Below are 23,041 nucleotides of genomic sequence, written 5' to 3'. Positions count from 1 at the left end.
ATCTCAAGGACAAATGAAGATTACATAATCACTTCCTTCTTCTATTCCCTCCTCCATACCTTAGGCAGGGGTGGGATTTATTAGAGAAGAATTGCGTAAATATATATTGAAATTATTAGAGTACATATAACATGCTGCTGTTCTATAATTGTTTCTCATTTGGAGAAACAGTGGAAGCCTGTCATATAATTATGGTATCTTTATCTAACTCTTTATGGTTAAACTATCCAAGCATGTAGAAGGCACTCATTTTTCTTTTTAAATTAAAGTACTGCATTGTAGGAATATTCTTCTCATAGAGTGGACAACTGTCACATAAGAGTAACCCAACGGGAAGCCATCTATAGTGCCTGTCTTCCCCCATACAATGAAAAACCTGCTAGCTCTATACCATCACTAGGGTCTTAGAACGGATCTCTTTTTATAGTTCTGTCTTAGAATTTAGTGGGGTTGTGAAGTTGTGTCTGTTGCTTTTAATCTCTGTGTCTCCCCAAGCAATAGGTATGTGTTGTCTGTGAGACCTTTCAGTGCTACAGAAATACAGGAACCCTCAGATACCTCCTCTCAAGCTCAAATGTGGTGATGTAATTTGGGTGGTCTCTGTGTTGATGATAAAGACTGAGAGTATGAGTGAAGTCGTCAGTGAAAAAGTACCTTTGTTGAGAAAGTTGGTTTATATTCTAGCCCATGATTGCTCTCTCATGTCAGTCTTTACTTTTAAAAACATTTTAACATTTATTAACATATAATAAAATTGACCTTTTTGGGGTATGTAGTTCTGTGAACTTTAATACATGTTTAGATTTTTATTACTACCACCAGAGTCAGGATTCAGAATGGTTCCCAGAAAACTGCCTTGTGCTATCTTTGTAGTCTAACCTTCCCCTGACACAGGCAGCCACTGATAACGGTTCTTCATTACTACAGTTTTGACTTTTTGAGAATGTCCTATAAATGCAATTATGTATCAGTAGTAGGTAATCTTTTGAGACTGGCTTCTTTCACTCAATATATTGCCTTTAAGATTCATGTAAGTTGTTGAGTGAAACACCAGTTCATTTCTTTTCGTGGCTGAGTAGTATTCCACTGTGTGGATGAACGTATCATAGATTGTTTATTTTGATGAAATCTAGTATATCAGTTTATTCTTTTCTTGTACTGTTTTTGTCTGGTTTTGGTATCATGGTAATGCTGGATTCATAAAATGAATTGGGAAGTATTTATCTTCCAAACTCTGGAAGTGATTGTGTTATTGAAATGTTTAGTAAAATTCACCAGGGAAATTGTCTGGGGCTGGAGGTTTCTTTTTTGGAAGACTTTTAACTACAAATGCAGTTTCTTTAAATAATACTGGGGCTATTCAGTGCTATTCTACTTAATTAGTCTTGCTAGAGGTTTCAGTTTTATTGATCTTTTCAAAGGATGAGCTTTTGGTTTTATTGATTTTTTTTCTTGTTTTTCTGTTTTCAGTTTCATTGATTTTACATTTGTTCTTTAAGGATAATTTCACTAGCTTGAAGATTTTAGGTTTTTAAAGTTCTTTTCCATTTTAAACTAAGAATGTTGTTTCACTTCCTTCTGGCCTGTGTTGTTTCTAATGAGAAATCAGTAGTTATTCAAATCATTAACCTATCTTCCCCACATAAGTAATGTATTGTTATTTCAATCTACTTGTAAGATTTTTTTTCCTTTGTAATTTTCAGCAGTTTGTGGTGTGTCCAGGAATGAATTTCATTGGAACTATCCTGTGTGAGGTTTATGAGCTCCTTGAATGTAGAGGTTTATGTCTTTCAACAAATTTGGGGAGTTTCCAGCCATTATTTCTTATTATTACTCTCCTTTCCTCCCCTTCTTGAGCTTTTGACAAGAATGTTAAGGTTTTGGCATTGATTCACAGTTTCCTGAGGCACTAATGATTTTTTTCTTTTTCTATGTTTTTCTCTCTGTTGTTTAGATTGGGTAATTTCCTTTGCTCTGTCTTCCAAGTTCACTGACTTTCCATTTGGCTATTGAGTCTGTGCAGTGTATTTTCTATTTCAGTTATTACGTTTTTCAGTTCTAAAATTTCCATTTGGTGGCACTTTATTTCTTTGCTGTGATTTTCTAGCTTTCCATTTGTTTCAAGAGTATTTGATTTTACTTGTTGGAACATTTTTATTACCTGCTTTAAATCTTTGTCAGAAAATTCACCCAGTGCTGTAATATCTGTGTCTTCATGGTGTTGGTTTCTGTGGGTTGTCTTTTCCCACGAGTGTTTGAGATTTTCCTGGTTCTGTGTATGCCAAGTAATTTTGGACATTTTGAACAACTTAACAGGTTACTGTCTCAAGCTCTTTCCTCTCTGTTATATATCCATGGTATTTTCTAGATCCCTAGAACACCCCCCCCACCCCCACCCCACACACACTTTTCTGTCTTCTGGCTAGAAAGCTCAGTCTTCGTTTACACCACTGTGCTGTATACTTTCCACAGTTGCATATGGAGCCGAATGACAGGAAGACGGGAGAAAAATCAATGAGATTAGCCCAGAGTTTTTCAGTCAGCGAGTATGGTACCTTTCCCTTAGAGTTTTAGGCTTCTGCTGACCCTGCTGCTGTCACTGTTGCACCTATCGCCACCACAGGATTGCTTGGGAACTGGGGCATGGGGAATGAAGAACAGAAAGAAAAAAAAAGATTTCCTTCACTCTTGAGTATTGGGAGGCCCCTTTCCTACTCCTTGGGCAGAGCTAGATGGCTTTTCTTAGAGTGCTAGCCTGTGCACGCGCGCGCTCGCTCTCGCTCGCTCTCCCTCTCGCTCTCGCTCTCGCTCTCTCTCTCACTAGTGGTCACTTTATAGGTTTCAGGCTCCATGAAGCCCAGGCTGGAGGGAAAATTGATGGGGAAGAAATTATAAACGCACTACCAGTTTGATAATATATCAGATTTTGGGCTCTTCCCCAATCTACCTGTTATTGCTTACCTTTTAATTTTCAGTTAGCTGCTCCATTTATTCTGTCTAGGTTTTATAGTTTCATTCAGTGAGATTAACAAGGTAGAATGTGCTTATTCCATTTTACACAGAATGGAAACTTCCCAGTCTCACTTATTATCTGTTTTAGAATGTCATGGCAACTTGAATCTCCTTATTTTGTAGTTAAATATGGTTTCTCAATTATATCTTATTTTTTTCAACATATATGTGATCCTGCCATGTATAACAGTGCAAGTTTTGTCAAGGACATGATGCTACATTAAGTGTAGAAGGAAATGGGAACATTAATTTTTCTTTTAGAGTAATAGCATAGTTTTCATGAACTCTTACCAAAATTATATTACATTTGAAAAACTGTTTTCCTATTTTCAATTTAATCTATTTTCTCTGCCTGAGGATTTCTGGCTTGCCTTTCACTTTGGAAATGTTTTAGTTTTTATTCATTTTAACCTTTTTTAAAAATGATTCATTTCAATAATTAGGTTATTGCTCATCATAGAGCATAGTATGAGGTGACATCCTTCATATTAGTGGAGCCTTTTGGCACTCACTTCCTGTTGCAGACACTGTAAGAATGTTAGAGACATTCTGAAGGCATAGCTTTACTTCCTGGATCGATATATGAAGCTGGTTTTATTATAAGACCTATAAATGTGGGTGACTTCAGGTTCTTTATTTTCAGTTTACCTGGTAAGCTACAAGACATAGGATTATCTGTTCATCAGTGAATGGTGCTGAGAAAACAAGCCTTTTTTGGATATAGGTCTAGAATGAAGGAGTTGAATATGAAAAGATTCCTCGAAATTGCTACTGTTGATCAACTGCTGACAAGCAACCAAATTACTGATAACCCTGTCAAAAACTGAACTAGATAGAAAGTACTTCCAGGGCCTGATATGCAATAGTAACTGGAAGCAGAGCATGTGTCTTAGTCTGTTCGGGTTGCTATAACAAAATACCAAAACTGCGTGGCTTGTAAAGAATGAAATTGGGACTTCCCTATAAGGCCAGCTGGCCCGAGGCAGGGGAACACAATCAGATTCACGGGTTGCATCAGACCGAAACTCTCCGGACCACCCAGTTCCAGGAACTGACCTGGGGACTTTGAACCCGGCCCAGCCTTCCCGCCTTTCGAGGGGTGGGACTAACGGTCCCCCAGGATACCCGAAAAGACCACCAAATAAGGAATACCCTGTGCCCTCCCAGATTCACCACACCCCTTTCCCTTCTTCCCCTATAAAATCTTGCCCAACCCTCGCCCGGGTGCGACTTCTCTGGCCCCTTTCTCTCGGACAAGTGAACCTCGCCCAGGAGCGCTCCCTAATAAAGCTCACTTAAAGCTTTCCTCTGTTTCGCGGTGCCGTTTGTTAAGATCCGACCTTACAGTCCCTGGTGGTGCAGTGGTTAAGAATCCACCTGCCCATGCAGGGGACACAGGTTCGAGCCCTGTTCTGGGAAGCTGCCACGGAGCAACTAAACCTGTGCACCGCAACTACTGAGCCTGCACTCTAGAGCCTGCGAGCCACAACTACAGAGCCCGCATGCCTAGAGCCCGTGCTCCACAACAAGAGAAGCCTCCGCAGTGGGAAGCACGTGCACTGCAACAAAGAGTAGCCCCCGCTCACTGCAACTAGAGAAAGCCTGCGCACAGCAACGAAGACCCAACACAGCCAAAAATGAATAAATTAAAAAAAAAAAGAATGAAATTATTTCTAGAGGCTAAAAGTTCAGGATCAGGGTGCTACCATGATTGGGTGAGGGCCCTCTTCCAGTCAGACTTTCCCTTGAATCATCACGTGGTGGAAGGGATTAGGGATCTTTTTGGAGTGTCTTTTATAAGGCACTAATCCCTTTCATGAGGGCTCCACCCTCTTAACTTAAGTACATCCCAAAGGCCCCCCTTACTAATAATGCCACATCACCTTTAGGGATAAGGATTTCACCATGAATTTTGGGGGCATATAAACATTAAGACCATAGCAGCATGTAAATGAATCCAATAAAACAAAAATTGATTGAGTTTTCAGTTTTACTGTTGGTTGGTATTTATAAAGTTGGGGTGAAATTCAAAGTATTGGCAGGAATGAAAATTTTGTTGCTGTTTTTGTAAATAGATATCCTAATTTGTTGGTTCTCCATTGAATTATTTTCTGATTAAGAGTTTTATTTTTTTATTATTTATTTATTTTTTTAAGAAGATGTTGGGGGTAGGAGTTTATTAATTTATTTTTGCTGTGTTGGGTCTTTGTTTCTGTGTGAGGGCTTTCTCTAGTTGTGGCAAGCGGGGGCCACTCTTCATCACGGTGCATGGGCCTCTCACTATCACGGCCTCTCTTGTTGCGGAGCACAGGCTCCAGACGCGCAGGCTCAGTAGTTGTGGCTCACAGGCCGAGTTGCTCCGCAGCATGTGGGACCCTCCCAGACAAGGGCTCGAACCCGTGTCCCCTGCATTAGCAGGCAGATTCTCAACCACTGCGCCACCAGTGAAGCCAAAGAGTTTTATTTTTAACTAAAAAAATTTGATGTTGAAAAAATATGTAACTTGTGATCATGAGTAGAGAGATTGGTGTGTTGAAGGGCAAACACTTTGTTTATTAAAGACCTGTAAATTATTTTTTTAATTCATTACATTCAGTTAGATATTAACATACTCAGATCATTGTATGAAAATGTACTATGTTATAAAATTTGAAGAAAGAGAAAAGATACTTTTCTCCACCTATATGTCTAAACATTAGTCTGAAAAGCTTTTTCTGGGGATAAAACTTTATTGCGTGGGATCAGGTACAGTGTGTGTTTCATGTTTGCCTAATGGTCACTCCCATAGAGGAAGTGTAAAATAGTCAGAATCACCTTACCTGTTTGCATATATCCTTCGTTTGTTTTAAAAATTAAAATCCTCACTATCATGTTCAAGTTGACAATCCCATTTTTGAGTCCTTTAAGGATGGAAATGCTATAATGGTACAGAATAGTTGGGTGGGGGTAGAAAAATACATTTTAAATATATTTGGTCTTCATTGGGAAGCCTTTTTTTGCAAAGGCGTATGTTGCAAGGATACATCAGTGCTCACTGTGTGCTTCTATAATATCCTGTGCTTACCACCATTACAGCATCTGCTATACTCTGTTGTTACTGATTTTTGTTTTTGTTTTTATCAGATGTGTCAGTGCTTAAGGTCTAGTGGTACCTAGAAAATATGGAGCACTGACTAAATATTTAATAAATAAATAAATAGAAAATATGGAGTACTGACTAAATATTTAATAAATAGAGAGAGAGAGGGAGGGAGGGAGAGAGAGAGAAAGAGAAAGAGAAGGAGAGAAAGAGGCAGGCTGTAGAAATGTGGGGAGTCCGGTGTGGGGCCGGTTGAAAAAGAAGAGAAAAAAAAGAGAAAAGTGATTACTGGCTAAGGATACTAAAATCTGGAGTTCAGGAAGTAATTGAAATACTAGTAGTTGAATTTCTGGGCTCTTTAAATATCTTTTTGTATATCTTTTTCTAAATTGCTTTCTTAGGTGGTAAGCCTAAGTGTATTTGTTGGGGTAGATTTTCTTCTAATTCTCCATTACTCTGTTTTCAGTCGGTTTTCTCCTATATGCTGAAATGTGTTTTCTTGTGCTTCTCCCTCCCTGAACAAAATGTTTTCATTATTGTTTGCTTCCAGTACATATGTGTGTCTTCATATCTGCAGGCATATAGTCACTCTGTCGAAATGTTTTATGTTCTAGATAAATTATACTCACATCTGGGGCCCTCTGTAATAAGTACTTCTTTACTTTGCTAGTCTCCTTTCTTCTGTACCCAAGTTAAATAAGGGAGCAGCCAGGTGAAAATGGAATGAAATAGGACTAATTTTCATAATTCCCTCTCCAGAAAAGTTTGATGGAAAACCGATTACCTGACTGCTTGACCTGAAGCATCTTAAGGGTAAGAAGCCTTGTAAATATTTGTATACTTACTAAAAACTAAATGACACTCTTAGGTACCACCTAGGAGGTTGTGGTTGGAGCTTCACTTAAACATGACCTCTTCTTTTTTGCTGGAGTTGCCATATGTTACGGCATTTAGTGTTTTATTTCCTATATCTATATAAAGTAGAAAATAGGATACAAAAATCCTAGGGCTATTTACTTTGTGAGTCCTAGATTTTGTGTCTTGCTTCAACATTTTTATTTCCAGATAAACAGGAATCTTGATAAATATTATCAATGTAGAATAAAGAACTTATTTATCTGTGTAAGTTCCTTTTGAAGAACTATTTGACAATTTAAATTTTGTAAACATTTTACTCATATTCTTTCTATATGTGGATATTCTTTGAGTTACAGGAGTTTTTAAAATTTGTTCACTTGTTAATAATGAAAATCTGAGTCATACAGATTTATCAGTTTTAATCCTGTGATATACGTAAAATCCGTTTGGGGTGGGGAGGTATTCATGTGTTTGTGCATGTGTGTGTGTTGTTGAGTACTTTGTGCTAGTCTGAACACTTTAAATGGATTATGAGATTATGTAATTTGATTTTCATAATGACTGAAATGGTTAACTGTTTTATCTCCATTTTATAGATGAGGAAACAGGCTTAAAGAAGTCATACTACTAGTAAGTGTCAGACTAGTTAATGTTTGAACCCAGGCAGTTTTTTTCTAAAACCAGTGCTAAAGGGACATTCCTATCTATACTGAAGAGTGCTGGTATTAAAGCTCCAGGCGAAGGATATTCTAAACAAAAAAGTGTCAAAATAGCCCACTTGAAGCAAACAGGTCTACTTGCAAAGTGTGGTAAGAGTGTTATATGGTGGAAATCAGGTAGGAAAAAAAATTAGAGGGACCATTCTGCAAGGGATTTAAAAATTAACAGTGACATATTAGAAGCAGGAGGGAGTTGATTATGTAGCAAAGAAGTTGGAAAGGAAATAACTATTAAGCTGAAGGAGGTAATTGCCTTAACCTTACTCTGAAGCGAACAAGTGGAATCGCTAGGGCAAATATCCATGATAGTTTAAGCCAGATTGATAAAATAAATGTAGATAAATCAACAAAATCACATAGCCTTCAGGGCATTTTTAAAGAAACTCAAGGACACCATTGCAGAACCATTGACTCAGATGTGTAATGAGAAGCTGTTGTGCCATAGTACAGGTTGAATACAAATGTAAATAGATGCCTCTACTTAGGAAAGCTTGAGGGGCCCTCTGCAGTGAAAGTCTGAGCCACATCTCCAAACTAGGCAGCCTTCTATAGTCTTTAATAGGGTTGGCAAACGTTTTCTGAAAAGGGCCAGATCGTAATTATTTTAGGCTTTGCCAAGTATACAGTTTCTGTAGTAACTATTCAGCTTTGCCATTGTAGTGCAAAAGCAGCCATAGGCAATATATAAAGGAATGAGCATGGCTGTTCTTCAAAAAAACTTTATTTACAGAAACAGCCAGTTTTTTGACCGCTGGCCTATAATAATGGATCGAATTCCACCCCCCACCCCCACTGCCACCCCGACATCACTAACAAATAGCCTTGCTTATGGTTTCTTAAAGGGAAAATAAAAATAACATTCTTAGAGGGAGTATCAAATTTTTGAGTAGTTAATTGGCAGGCACTTAATGGTTTTAAGACTGGGATTGGGATGGAAAATGTGCATTAATAGTAATGGTTAACATTTGAATGCTTTTTATTGCTGGACAGTGTCATAAGCACAGGTATGCTGATGACAAAAATTACAATTTTTTTTTTTTTTTAAATTCTCAGGTAGCTAGGATAATGGGGTAAGATGGTGTGGTATGAATTTCCCCAAATGAAGAATTACACTCAATTATAGATCATACAGGGGCATAGTATGATTCTAAAATCAGCTAAGTTTGGAAGTTGGCTTTACTGTACATATGAATCTTGCACAAATCTTGATAAAGTGCAGATTCTTATTCACTAGTCTAGGTTGGTGCCTGAGGTATCTTTGTAGCAAGTTCCCAAGTGATATTGATACTGTCCTGAGTAAATACCAAGTGGAATAGTAACCTGTGACTATCGGAATATTTTTAGAAGTATTCTATCTCAGCAATTCCATCATTCTAGTTACTCAAATCAAAATACTGTGGAATAATCCTGGAATCTTGCTCTAACACATATGCCGCATTTAGTCTGTCAGCACATCCTGATGGCTGTATTTTGAAAACTGCTGGAATCTGAGCACTTTTCATCAACCTTGCTATTACTTTAGTACAAGCCACTGTCATCTCCCCCTCTAGATTATTGCAGTAGTCTGCTTGCTGGCCTCTGCTTTTCCCTTTGCTGCCTCCTCTGCCTTAAACCCCTTACTGGCTTATCACACTCAAAGAAGCCAATGTATTTACTTTAGCCTATAAGTTGTTACCTGATACCTGAAGAATAGCACCAGAACTAAAACAAATGTTAATGTAGGCTGAGTGGGAAGTTTTCCTTTTGTTCTTGACATTCTATCTACTTTTATTAAGGTAGACTGTGATTGAATTAACGTTTTAAAAGTAACTCTAGTCCTGACTCAAATTTCCAATTTTTAACCCACTAAAACCTTTAAATTATTCTTGTATGTGTTAGTTTCTTATTTTCTGCTTGGGTTTTGAATCAAAGTATGGGCCTTTGCATTTCTCCTTATTTAATCTAATACAGAATTTTCCTAGGCAGTACATACCTTTAATGTAGAAACTCACATGTGTACGTTATTTAACAAACTAATAGAAAAACTACCTCATGTACACATGGAAGAATCATAACTGATGAAATTGGGGATTTCTTGTGCCTAGATATTACAAAATATATTTGAATACTTCATTGCAATCACTCGTCTTGCATCAATTCAAGAAAGAATTCTAAGAGTTGATTTAAAAAATAATTTTACTTCATAAATTTGTTCCCCTCGACTAACAAATTAATTTCCTTTCCTCTGTTTCTCATTTTGTCTCTTGTAATCACCATTTTCCTAGTCCCCTAGGCCAAAATGATCTTTTACTCCTTCCTTTGTATTTATTTAGTCGCCAAATGTCAGAAATTCTTCAGCTCTTCAAAATTTGTTTCTTTTTTATTCACTTCATAGCCAATTACTCTAGCTATGCAAACATCTCTGCTTCCAGCCTCTCCCCTCTATAATCCATTCTGTGCTTTGCAGGCAGATCATTCTTTTAAAAGATTCATTTACATTGCTTATATTCATGTCAGTCTTCCTCAGAAGAATCTATAGGATTGACTCTAAACCTCTCAGTCAATCATTAGAGATCTGTCTATAATCTAGCCCTACTTGATTTATATTGCTCTGCTTATTACTCTCATTACCCTCACTGTAATCTTTCAGATGAACTTCTTGGCGTACATGCCCATTCCTTCTCAGTATATACACACAGTTGCTCTTTCACCCACTGACTTTTTTTTTTTTTTTTAACATCTTTATTGGAGTATACTTGCTTTACAATGCCGTGTTAGTTTCTGCTTTATAACAAAGTGAATCAGTTATACATATACATATGTTCCCCATATCTCTTCCCTCTTGCGTCTCCCTCCCTCCCACCCTCCCTATCCCACCCCTCTAGGTGGTCACAAAGCACCGAGCTGATCTCCCTGTGCTATGAGGCTGCTTCCCACTAGCTATCTATTTCGTATTTGGTAGTGTATATATGTCCATGCCACTCTCTCACTTTGTCCCAGCTTACCCTTCCCCCTGCCCCTATCCTCAAGTCCATTCACTAGTAAGTCTGTGTCTTTATTCCCGTCTTGCCCCTAGGTTCTTCATGACCATTTTTGTTTGTTTGTTTTTTAGATTCCATATATATGTGTTAGCATACGGTATTTGTTTTTCTCTTTCTGACTGACTTCACTCTGTATGACAGACTCTAGGTCCATCCACCTCACTGCAAATAACTCAATTTCGTTTCTTTTTATGGCTGAGTAATATTCCATTGTATATATGTGCCACATCTTCTTTATCCATTCATTTGTTTGTGGACACTTAGGTTGCTTCCATGTCCTGGCTGTTGTAAATAGAGCTGCAATGAACATTGTGGTACATGACTCTTTTTGAATTATGGTTTTCTCAGGGTATATGCCCAGTAGTGGGATTGCTGGGTCGTATGGTAGTTCTATTTTTAGTTTTTTAGGGAACCTCCATACTGTTCTCCATAGTGGCTATATCAATTTACATTTCCACCAACAGTGCAAGAGGGTTCCCTTTTCTCCACACCCTCTCCAGCATTTATTGTTTGTAGATTTTTTGATGATGGCCATTCTGACCGGTGTGAGATGATATCTTGGGGGTTTGATTTGCATTTCTCTAATGATTAATGATGTTGAGCATTCTTTCTTTTTTTTTTTTTTTTTTTTTTTTTTTGCTGTACGCGGGCCTCTCACTGTTGTGGCCTCTCCCGTTGCGGAGCACAGGCTCCGGATGCGCAGGCTCAGCGGCCATGGCCCACAGGCCCAGCCGCTTGGCGGCATGTGGGATCTTCCCGGACCGGGTCACGAACCCGTGTCCCCTGCATTGGCAGGCGGACTCTCAACCACTGCGCCATCAGGGAAGCCTGAGCATTCTTTCATTGGTTTGTTGGCAATCTGTATATCTTCTTTGGAGAAATGTCTATTTAGGTCTTCTGCCCATTTTTGGATTGGGTTGTTTGTTTTTTGATATTGAGCTGCTTGTAAATTTTGGAGATAAATCCTTTGTCTGTTGCTTCATTTGCAAATATCTTCTCCCATTCTGAGGGCTGTCTTTTCGTCTTGTTTATGTTTTCCTTTGCTGTGCAAAAGCTTTGACGTTTCATTAGGTCCCATTTGTTTATTTTTGTTTTTATTTCCATTTCTCTAGGAGGTGGATCAAAAAAGTTCTTGCTGTGATTTATGTCATAGAGTGTTCTGCCTGTGTTTTCCTGTAAGAGTTTGATAGTGTCTGGCCTTACATTTAGGTCTTTAATCCATTTTGAGTTTATTTTTGTGTATGGTGTTAGGGAGTGTTCTAGTTTCATTCTATTACATGTAGCTGTCCAGTTTTCCCAGCACCACTTATTGAAGAGGCTGTCCTTTCTCCACTGTAACTTCCTGCCTCCTTTATCAAAGATAAGGTGACCATATGTGCGTGGGTTTATCTCTGGGCTTTCTATCCTGTTTCATTGATCTATATTTTTGTTTTTGTGCCAGTACCATACTGTCTTGACTACTGTAGCTTTGTAGTGTAGTCTGAAGCCAGGGAGCCTGATTCCTCCAGCTCCATTTTTCTTTCTCAAGATTGCTTTGGCTGTTCCAGGTCTTTTGTGTTTCCATACAAATTGTGAAATGTTTTGTTCTAGTTCTGTGAAAAATGCCAGTGGTAGTTTGATAGGGATTGCATTGAATCTGTAGATTGCTTTGGGTAGTAGAGTCATTTACACAATGTTGATTCTTCCAATCCAAGAACATGGTATATCTCTCCATCTGTTTGTATCATCTTTAATTTCATCAGTCTCTTATGATTTTCTGCATATAGGTATTTTGTCTCCTTAGATAGGTTTATTCCTAGATATTTTATTCTTTTTGTTGCAGTGGTAAATGAGAGTGTTTTCTTAATTTCACTTTCAGATTTTTCATCACTCGTGTATAGGAATGCAACAGATTTCCGTGCATTAATTTTGTATCTTGCTGCTTTACCAAATTCATTGATTAGCTCTAGTAGTTTTCTGGTAGCATCTTTACGATTCTCTATGTATAGTATCATGTTATCTGCAAACAGTTGACAGTTTTACTTCTTCTTTTCCAATTTGGATTCCTTCTATTTCTTTTTCTTCTTGATTGCTGTGACTAAAAAACTTCCAAAACTATGTTGATTAATAGTGGTGAGAGTGGGCAACCTTGTCTTGTTCCTGATCTTAGTGGAAATGGTTTCAGTTTTTCACCATTGAGAATGATGTTGGCTGTGGGTTTGTCGTATATGGCCTTTATTATGTTGAGGTAAGTTCCCTCCATGCCTCCTTGCTGGAGAATTTTTGTCATAAATGGGTGTTGAATTTTGTCGAAAGCTTTCTCTGCATCTATTGAGATGATCATATGGTTTTTCTCCCTCAATTTGTTAATATGGTTTATCACATTGATTGATTTGCATATCTTGAAGAATCCTTGCATTCCTGGAATAAACCCCACTTGATCATGGTGTATGATCCTTTTAATGTGCTGTTGGATCCTGTTTGCTAGTATTTTGTTGAGGATTTTTGCATCTATGTTCATCAGTGATATTGGCCTGTAGTTTTCTTTCTTTGTGACATCTTTGTCTGGTTTTGGTATCAGGGTGATGGTGGCCTTGTAGAATTGAGTTTGGGAGTGTTCCTCCCTCTGCTATATTTTGGAAGAGTTTGAGAAGGAAAGGTGTTAGCTCTTCTATAAATGTTTGATAGAATTTGCCTGTGAAGCCATCTGGTCCTGGGGGTTTGTTTGTTGGAAGATTTTTTTTTTTTTTTTTTTGCGTTACACGGGCCTCTCACTGTTGTGGCCTTTCCCATTGCCGGGCACAGGCTCCGGACCTGCAGGCTCAGCGGCCATGGCTTACGGGCCCAGCCGCTCTGCGGCATGTTGGGATGTTCCCGGACTGGGGCACGAACCCGTGTCCCCTGCATCGGCAGGCGGACTCTCAACCACTGCGCCACCAGGGAAGCCCTGTTGGAAGATTTTTTATCACAGTTTCAATTTCGGTGCTTGTGATTGGTCTGTTCATATTTTCTGTTTCTTCCTGGTTCAGTCTCGGAAGGTTGTGCGTTTCTAAGAATGTGTCCATTTCTTCCAGGTTGTCCATTTTATTGGCATAGAGTTGCTTTTAGTAATCTCTCATGATCCTTTGTATTTCTGTAGTGTCAGTTGTTATACCCACTGACTCTTATTTGTCAGATTGGCCTAGCTAAATTCCTTTTTATTCCTTCATACTGTTTTGCTCCTTAAATGTGTTAAGCTCCTTAACATATGTAACCTGTCAACTTCAATGAAAACTTCAGTCCAAATGGATCTCTTTTCTCTAAGCTCTGATTGTATTTATGTTTGTACCAAAAAATTTATCATTAGTCTTTGTTGTTTAATACTTATATAAGGCTTCTCTTTTCAGCAAGACAGTGCTTGGTGGCAAGGAGTATAAAAGCGTACTGGATTATCCAAAAAATTTACTGGCTTGGTTTGTATTGTGTTCTTTTATGTGTAAAATAATTTCTTACAGTTTGGGGTTTTTTTTAATATGTATATTATTGGGACAAGGCAAACATTAAAATTCTCTATTATAATTCATCCTATAGGAAACCCTTTTTCAAGGAGAAATGAAGAAGAAAACTCTATATACCCTAAATGTGGGAGATCAGGACTATGAAGATATGGAAGGTAACTTAATTTTTATAAAGCTTGTGTGTTGAAGGCAAAAGTTAGTGTTTCCATACTGTTTGTTAATAAGGAGTTTTTTGTATTTACATATTTTTTTGGTTCTTAAACTGTGAAATAAGCTGCCTAAATAAGAAGTGCACACCTTTTTTTCCCCGTCTTCCCTTGTCTTATTTTTGATCAGTCAGTTTTTAGTTCATTGAGCTCTGCTCTTTTTCTTCTTAAGTTTTGCTCCCTACTGATATAGGAATGACATTTTTCTGTTTGTTTTTATTATTACTGTCCTTGGTTTTTTCTCCATTCCCTTCTTCCTGAAAAAAATCTCAAGTTCCTTTAGTGAAAGTCTGTTGGTGGTAAACTTAAGTTTTTGTATTTATTTTATCCTCTTCAAAACTATTGAAAGATATACAATTCTGGATTGGTAATTTTTTTTTTTTGGTCTCTTAGCACTTTGAAGATATTATTTAGCTATTTTCTAGTTTTCTTACTAGCTGTCAAGGAATGTCTTTTCAACCTAATTGTCATTCCCTTGTAGATGATCTGTCTTTTCCCTCTTTTTGCTTTTAAGATCTTGTTTTCATCTTTGATATTGTACAGTTTTGCTACTTTGTTTCTAAACATGGATTATTTTTATTACTCCTGTTTAGTATACCTTGTGTGTCCTTTATCTGTTGGATCATGTTTTTGTTTTATCATTTCCCAGCCATTACTGCTTCAACTATTGCCTGCCCTTTAGTCTCTTCTTCTGAACTTCAATTAATATGTTAGACTTTGTTCTGACCTCATTTCCCAACCTCTGTTTTTATATCTCCTTGTCTGTCTCTTACAGTCTAGGTAGTTTCTTCAGTTCTTCCAGTTCACAAATATTTTTTCTTCTGGGTCTAATTGCTGTTCAGTTATTTTATGTAGTATTTGAAAGTTCTGATATTTGAAGCCAGTGGACATCTAAATAAATTTATAATAAATAAATATAATACATAAATAAAAATAAATCTAAACTCATTCTTGTTTCTGCTGATTCTTACTCAAGGCAACGTATTTTCTTCTGTTTGGTAAAGTTTGATTATGAGCTCATATTTGATCCGTTTAATCTGTGGAATCCTGAGGGCCTAAATTAGGGATGCTTTCCTTCAGAGGATTTGTATGTATTTGCTTTTTTCTGAACCCATGCTGGGACCACTTTAACCCCATTTGAGGGTCTTGGCTTAAAACTGGAATCTCCTAGGATCAGTTTCCCTACCTGGATTGGTCCTAAGGTTAGTCTCCAGTTCTGAACACTAGTATGGACATGTGTTTCCAGGGCAATGTCAGCTTTTCCATTTGCTTGGCATATACTGGTCACATTTCAGCTGACCATTTCTGTATTTTTGTTTTGTTTTATGTTGAATCTTGGAGTTTCTTTTACTTTTGAGCCAGCACTGCTTACTTCTTGTGTGTTGGTTACATTGCTGGTAGGTGTTTAAATTAGTACAAACCCTAAGGGGTGTAATTTGGCAGTATCTATTCATAATACAAATGTATGTACACGTTGGTCTAACAATTCCATTTTTAAGAATTTATCCTGTAGATACACTATTAAAAATGGGAAATGAAAAGTTTTTCATTGCAGCATTGTTTGTAATAGCCCAAGTTTGAAAACAGGTGAATGTCCCATCCATAGGTTGAAACAACAAAAAACACAGACTGCTGTGTATAGTGTTCTAGCATTTGTGTGAAGAAGGAGGTTTGAAAGAATATATATTAGGATTTGCTTGTCTGTGCATTCTATCTTGTCTCTGGAAGAACACAAAACAAACAACAGTTGTTACTTGTTGCATTGGGTGGAACTAGATGGATGGGAGTAGATTTGCTTGGGAAATTTGTCACTATAACCTTTTTTTACTTTTAAATATTTGAACTATGTGATTATTACCTATTTTAAAATTAATTCATGAAAAATTCTTTTCACTCCTCCCTTAAATTATAAATCAGTAAATGTTGGGGTTATTGTGCTCAAGGAGTTTGTTTCTTATAGTGTATCTAAGATCTAATTACTTTGTAGAAGGAGGGCCTTTTAGAGTATCTAGTCCATCGTATTACCACAAACATAAGTCATTTGGTCTGGAGAAATTGAAAGCATATATCGTTGCTTTACTTTATAGGTGAAGAAAACAAAGATAATACTGCTACCATTGGTCTGTTGTACAGTGAAGCTGATAGATGTCCAATATGTCTCAGTTGCCTGTTAGAGAAGGAAATTGGTTTTCCAGAAAGCTGTAATCATGTCTTCTGCTTGACCTGTATTCTTAAATGGGCAGAGGTGAGTCTAAGTATTAAATATTATTGTATTTTAGTTCCCTAGCATGATTTCATTCCACCTAGTCTAAAGACTTGATACTGCCTTTCATAAATTATTTCACAGTAATGTGTTTTCCTCCACTTAGGACAAACATCTCTGTATTGCTCAAATTTTGTTAGTATATTCCTTTCTAAATTTTTTATATTCAGCTTTTTGTTCTTTTATGATTAAAAAATTTTAAATGCATACCATTAAAAAAAACGGGATAATGGATTAAGTATTTTTTTCTGGTAGAAATGTAGTAATTCATCTTCAGTGTACTTGACCCTCTTGTGATTATATTTACTACTAATAATAACACCTTCTCTCTGCTTTGTGTTTTATATTTTTCAGAGAATTTTTACATAGATTATTAAATTTCTTCCTTATATCAGCCTGTGGGATAACCAGAACAGATATATCAGTGTCTTTCCATTTTACAGATGTGGAAACTTGGATTTTGTGTTCTATAACTTGGCCAAGGTCTCATAACTTAAGAGACAGAAATAAATTTACAACTGCATTTTCTAGTTCCTGTGTTTCATTTATTTTGAACTAATTTCAAAGTTAGAGATATTATTGAGGTTCTTCATAGATAGTTAATGATTAAGAAACAGGAAAATTTGGGACTTTTAATGTATTATGTTGATTCATTTTGGGTCAAGTAGATCACAGTACTGTATATTGAATATTCATTATGAGCTTCATTGTTAGAAATTGTGAAATAAAAATTTATCATACTGCTCATGCTATATTTTCTGAGTTAGTAATTTGTCAGTGTGTAAAAATTAGTAAAGGAGATAAATCTTAAAAATGTTTTTAACATCAGCTGCATTCAAATTCTTTGTTGTCCTTATGCACATTGGAATTAATTGTCTATTATATAACTGGGGTTTTCAGAGTTCCGTGTCTAACTTATATTTCATCAGTAGTATGAAAAAGAGAACATAACTGTGTACTGACTCTATGGTCAAGTTCTGGGAGGGGGAAGAAAAAGATTTGTTATACCAATTGAGTTAATAATAGTATACTTGGAAACAGTTCTAAATAGATAAAAGTCTAAACTGGTTTTTGGCAAGAAAGGACTAAGGATAGGTGAAAATGTATTCTGGGAAAAAATATTTTGAGTTTAATTTAATTATTTCATATAATTGTAAATCTCTGTGTGTTTGCAGGAGCATTGACTAATGAAATAAGAATGCATATTTTTCTCTGCCACCCACCTAATGATTTCATCTGTGTTGAATTTAGTGCACCATGGTTTGCTTTGTGATTAGATATCTTAAAACTAGAGGAGATTTTGCTTCCAATAGAGAATTACTGGGTGGCTAGAAGGCTTCAATTCAGTGCTTTTTGTGAGATTGCATTCAGTGACCACATAATTGGGGGTTCAACAACCATGATTTGAGTATGTGTTTTTCTCTAAGGATTAGAATGTATAAAATAGGCTTGATTCATCATCCTTCATTACACTACATGCATCTTTGATACAACCATTAGCTTTATCATGGTGTACAAGTTCAGGTGTCTCTAGGGTAAGTATCTAGAAGTGATTGTAGACTGTGTACATATTCAACTCCACTAGATAGTGCTAAACTTGTCCATGTTTTTAACTATTGTTGAATATTTTTAAGTTAAAAATACTTGCTAACATACATAGTTTTGCAGTCAGCACTTTTCTTGCATGTAATATTTTTCTTCTTTTGTGTTACCCCTTTGGATATAAACATTTTGTTGAAGCCAAATTGCTTCTAAAAGAAAATACTTATCGACTGTACTGCCATAAATTGTGATGGGCAGTGGGGGAGTTGAGGTATTGTTTAAACAAAACTAGTTAACCTTGAAAGCAGAGAATAAACAGAATATTCTGAATTATTTCATTGTCCCTAGTGGGGATAGCAGACATCAGTTAAATAAACCATTAAGTTGAGCAGTAACAAGAACACAATCTACTAATAAAATGTTCATTATAGGGCCTCCCTGGTGGCGCAGTGGTTGAGGGTCCGCCTGCCGATGCAGGGGACACGGGTTCGTGCCGCAGTCCGGTAAGATGCCACATGGCGCGGAGCGGCTGGGCCCGTGAGCCATGGCCGCTGAGCCTGCGCGTCCGGAGCCTGTGCTCCGCAACGTGAGAGGCCCGCGTACCGCAAAAAAAAAAAAAAAAAAAAAGTTGATTATAATTAATAAATGATTACTGGTTAACAAAATCACTTCAAAATTTTCAGTTTGAATCTTTTATTGGTATGATAAAAATTAGATATATTTTGAAGTGTATCAGTGCTTTGACAAATAGAAGCAGATTTCATATTCACTAGTGTTTTTATTCATGGCCATTAGTTATTAAGATCTCTCTTCTCATTTTCCTCAGCCTCCTTCTGTTTTGAAAAAGAGGCATGTAGTTTACTTTGGATTTCAGGATTAGGAAAGATCATTTGTATTCAGACTCTGCTAACTGGCCCGGCCTTGTGCTAAGGCTTTCTTTTATATTCTTTCATTTAAATTACTATGTTAATGTTTATTTGAAATTCAAGGCATCGATCCTGAACTCTTAAGTTGTTTCTAAATATTTCAAGAGCCTGAAATTAAAATAATTTTTAAAAATTGATCCATAGTTTTAAATTTTACTAATGTTCACTTTTAGTAGGGAGTTAGAAATCAAAAGTGAAATTTACAGTGGTTGGAAATCTACATAATAAGAAAAAAGTACAGAATGTATTCAGGATCACCTTCCTAGTCTTATGTGTCTTTCAGAAATTCTGTTGAGCTATCTGAGATTTATTCTCAAGGTTTATTAAAATTTGATTCAGAATAGGTATCAAGAACCAAGAAGGACTCATTTATTTACTTTCACCTTAATATTTTAATCATTGAAGAAATTCTCCATAAGAAACAAGTAAAGTTAAAGTATTTAATTATATTTATTTTGGACACATTCCTGAAATTTCTCATGCTCTTAAAATATCTATATCCAGAGTCACAATCAGTTTCAATCTCTTCAAGTTCTAAAATTTTGGTTCTTTGGTTATTTAAAACAAAAGCCATTTAAGGACTAATTAAGTAACTGAATTTAGTCTCTAGATATTCATAGAATCTACTTACCTAGGGCAGAAAGATTCAGAATAATGGAAGCTGGTGGTCTTCATGGCCCATAGCCTAATTTCCTCCCATTAGGGACACTAGAACAAATTGAAATTAAACATGTCCATTCTGTGTTTAGTTTCAAGAAATTCACAGATGGTAAGCCTGCTGGTTTATAAAATAAAAATGATGATGTAGAAATAAAATATTGATCTAAACAAAGACACAGTAATTGACACTTAGGAAAGTTGAAGTTCTTGTTAATTTAAATCATCAGTATTAGAACTGAGAATCTGGAACTAAAGAAGGCCTTTAACCTGTTGAAATATGTATAGAACCAATACACTAAAGTTTATCAGCCACTTAGAAAGTTAATTATTTTATCCATACTGTGAGGAAAAATACAGTCTAAACATATTGAGGGCATTTAGTTTACACATAAGTTTAATCTTGATTGTCTGAGTTTGCACATTTTAAAGTAGATAATTAGAAAAGTGAAGGCTAGGGAAGTTTGACACATGGCCATAGCATTGACAGCCAATCATAATTATGATCCTCAATAGACAATAGGGTAACCTACACACACACTAAGAAAATAAGATTTAGGATTTGGCAGGTTGCCAAGAAGTGGTTACAGTTTTGACCCTTAAAAGGGTTAAAGTTTGAGGACTTGGAGACATTTCATGTTTGAAGTGGTTAAGAGTTTTTACTCTATTTAAAGGAACATGCAATATATGTGATTAGGAGGTTTTTGATATTCACTGGGATTCTTTTCTCTTTTAAGTAATGTAAATATTTCCCTTATTTTTAAAGTAATTTTTTTAATGTGATTAACTTTCCTACTATAAGCAAATTATCCTCCCTCAACTTATTTCTCTCAGTCCTCCATTTATATCAAATGCTGACAGCTTCAGTTTGAGAAAGTAAGGTTAATGAAATCAAAATTGCACAGTTGGCAAAGGTATGTTTTCTCTCATGAGACTAGAAATGAAGAGAGTCTTACTGTGGTGATGTACAGTTCTTGAAGAAGTCAGACAACAGTGTTCAATGCAGACAGGTGAGGAGTATGTTTTTGGATTAATAGTACATACCAAAAAAAATCAAAATGTGACCCGTTGACTTATATCTTGACTACTGATATGTTTTATATACAGATGTTCCCTTATGCAGTGAGTAGAAACTTATACATCATTCTAGTGATTAGATTATTGTTTGGTAACATAATTCAGCAAAGTTTTATTGCCTGGATTTTCCCAACAGTTTTTCCTAAGATGTAAATTTTTTCTTTATTCCTGTACTAAACCAAACCTCTCTGTTATGTACTTCTTTGTGAACAATAATGTAAGCATATCTGTGGGGCACTACTGTTAGTCCTTATCTTTATAATCTATAAAGCGTTGTCAAATACATTAATTAATTTAATTATTACAACTTGTGTGATAGGTGATTCAGAGCTGTCTATCTTCATCCTTAAAGTAGATTAGAGAGGTTGCTAGTTCTGACTCCTCCAGAACTTGAATTTGTGACTAATTATTCCAAATTCCTAGTTGTTTTCACTCTGTATTGATCCTTTGGTAAAACCTTTGGTAGAGCAAAGAATATTTTTATATTGTGAATGCTCATTACCTAAAGCATATGTAATAGGTTTTCATTTAATATTCTGTTTTTACCAGTTGGGTAAATTAATGTGTACTTCTGTATAGTCTAATTTTAAATGTCAGAATTTGTAAAGTGATTTATACAGATAGTTTATGGGATTTTCTGTTTTTATGCTAGAAAATGAAAGTCTTAACTATTAAATGTCAAAAGAAAAGAAAGGTTAAAAGTAATTCTACCCAACTGTTGTAATTTATTTTTAAGAATATGAAAGAGTTCCTTTTGAGTAGTTGGATAAAAAGTTTTCTTGCTGTTAATTTTATTACTGACAGCCATTTGCCCTGTAGGGATACATTCCTGAAAGCTGTCTTGAAAGAACTGGTTAAATGTGATAGGACTGTCTTGAAAGAACTGGTTAAATGTGATAGTGTACATGTAGGCCGACTACAGGTGAGCACTTCTTTAGAGGTGCAGACTAGGTATCTTGGGACCATCAAGAAGAAAGGATAGGTCCTAGTGAATGGCTTTAAAATAAGCAGCAACCTCTAATGGTATGCATTCCTAAATCATCTTTATTTGATTTTGAACTGCAGTTTTATATAATGTGCTCTATTTATTAGTAAGAGAGATAAATGTTCTAGAGATTCCCATGAACAGACAAACCTACCTAAAACATAGGTACTGAGATTTAGTCTTTAAGCACTTACCTTTAACACTTGCTTCTCTCTCTCTAGGAGGGGCTATCGGTAGGCAGCCTTTGTGATTGAGGATAGAGCAGCAGCAGGAAGCAAGAAATATTAGAAATCAAGAATCCTGAATTCCCAAATAAGGAAGGTTTCCTGTTCTTACATTTAAATATGGGTTTATCTGAGCTGGGAATTTACAACGCTTCAGAATACTAGGGTATGTTTTACTGAAATCATTAGGAAGATTATTTTTTTCTATCGAAATTGCCTCCTTAACTGATATAACCTCAGTAGAGAGCATTCACAGTAAAATGAATGCTCTGTTTTTTAATACACATTACATTGTAAAGTAGTGATCAAATTCTGTTAATTTTGTAGCTGTATCACAGAGTTGAATGATGATATTGGATTACTTTGACTATGAAACTAATTAAATTAGATACTTGAAAAATTATTGAAATAAAAGTCATTGTCAATTTAAATAGGTGAATAATTTAAGGGTATTTTTGTTGTATATAAGAACTCAAAATGGTGAATAACCAAAGGGTATTTATTTTTGTTGTATACAAGGAAAATAAAATTTGGGATAATTTTCTTTAAAACTAAAAATATATTTTAAAGAAGAATTAAGTATATTAGCTAAAATTTTTCAACATTAGTTTTAAATGTGAATTTTTTAAACCACACAACTTAAAAACTAAATTAGTTATTTTAGTGACACAAACTCTGGAAACTAAGATTAAAATATCTTTGAGATTTTCTGAATGGGTATCTGCTGGATTATAAGGATGAAGATTCCTTAGGAATGCTTTAAAATTAGGCCAATGCAAACCATTTTTTAAAACCTTTTTTTTTTTAACTTTCCTATTAAAGCTGTTTGATCATCATGTGATATATAATTTTATGCTTTAGTACCTACTGATGACAGTGTCTTTGAACTTTGGCTAATATGCTAATGTAAAGTAGCCTTATATTTTTCTTACATTATACATTAACAAAAAATGAAAGATCCATTTAGTTTTTAAAAATCTGTTTTGATTTCTTTTTC

At 35.9% G+C, this 23,041-nt stretch overlaps 1 protein-coding gene across 6 annotated transcripts in view; it reads left to right on the top strand.

Annotated features, from left to right (window-relative positions):
- Positions 1 to 23,041, top strand: part of SCAF11 (SR-related CTD associated factor 11) — a 71,344-nt gene that overhangs the window by 15,473 nt on the left and 32,830 nt on the right. For 5 of the 6 annotated variants that reach the window (XM_060024630.1, XM_060024628.1, XM_060024629.1 and 2 more), the window contains exons 2-4: positions 6,851 to 6,904; positions 14,238 to 14,319; positions 16,458 to 16,615. In XM_060024630.1, the coding sequence (XP_059880613.1) occupies positions 14,259 to 14,319; positions 16,458 to 16,615 (219 nt within the window). In that variant the 5' untranslated portion in view covers positions 6,851 to 6,904; positions 14,238 to 14,258. The remainder of the gene's footprint in view (positions 1 to 6,850; positions 6,905 to 14,237; positions 14,320 to 16,457; positions 16,616 to 23,041) is intronic. The other variant, XM_060024625.1, reaches the window with a different exon arrangement.

The sequence above is a fragment of the Delphinus delphis genome, chromosome 11 (assembly GCF_949987515.2).
Source record: "Delphinus delphis chromosome 11, mDelDel1.2, whole genome shotgun sequence".
NCBI lineage: Eukaryota > Metazoa > Chordata > Mammalia > Artiodactyla > Delphinidae > Delphinus > Delphinus delphis.
This window is presented reverse-complemented; position numbering and strand designations above follow the sequence as displayed.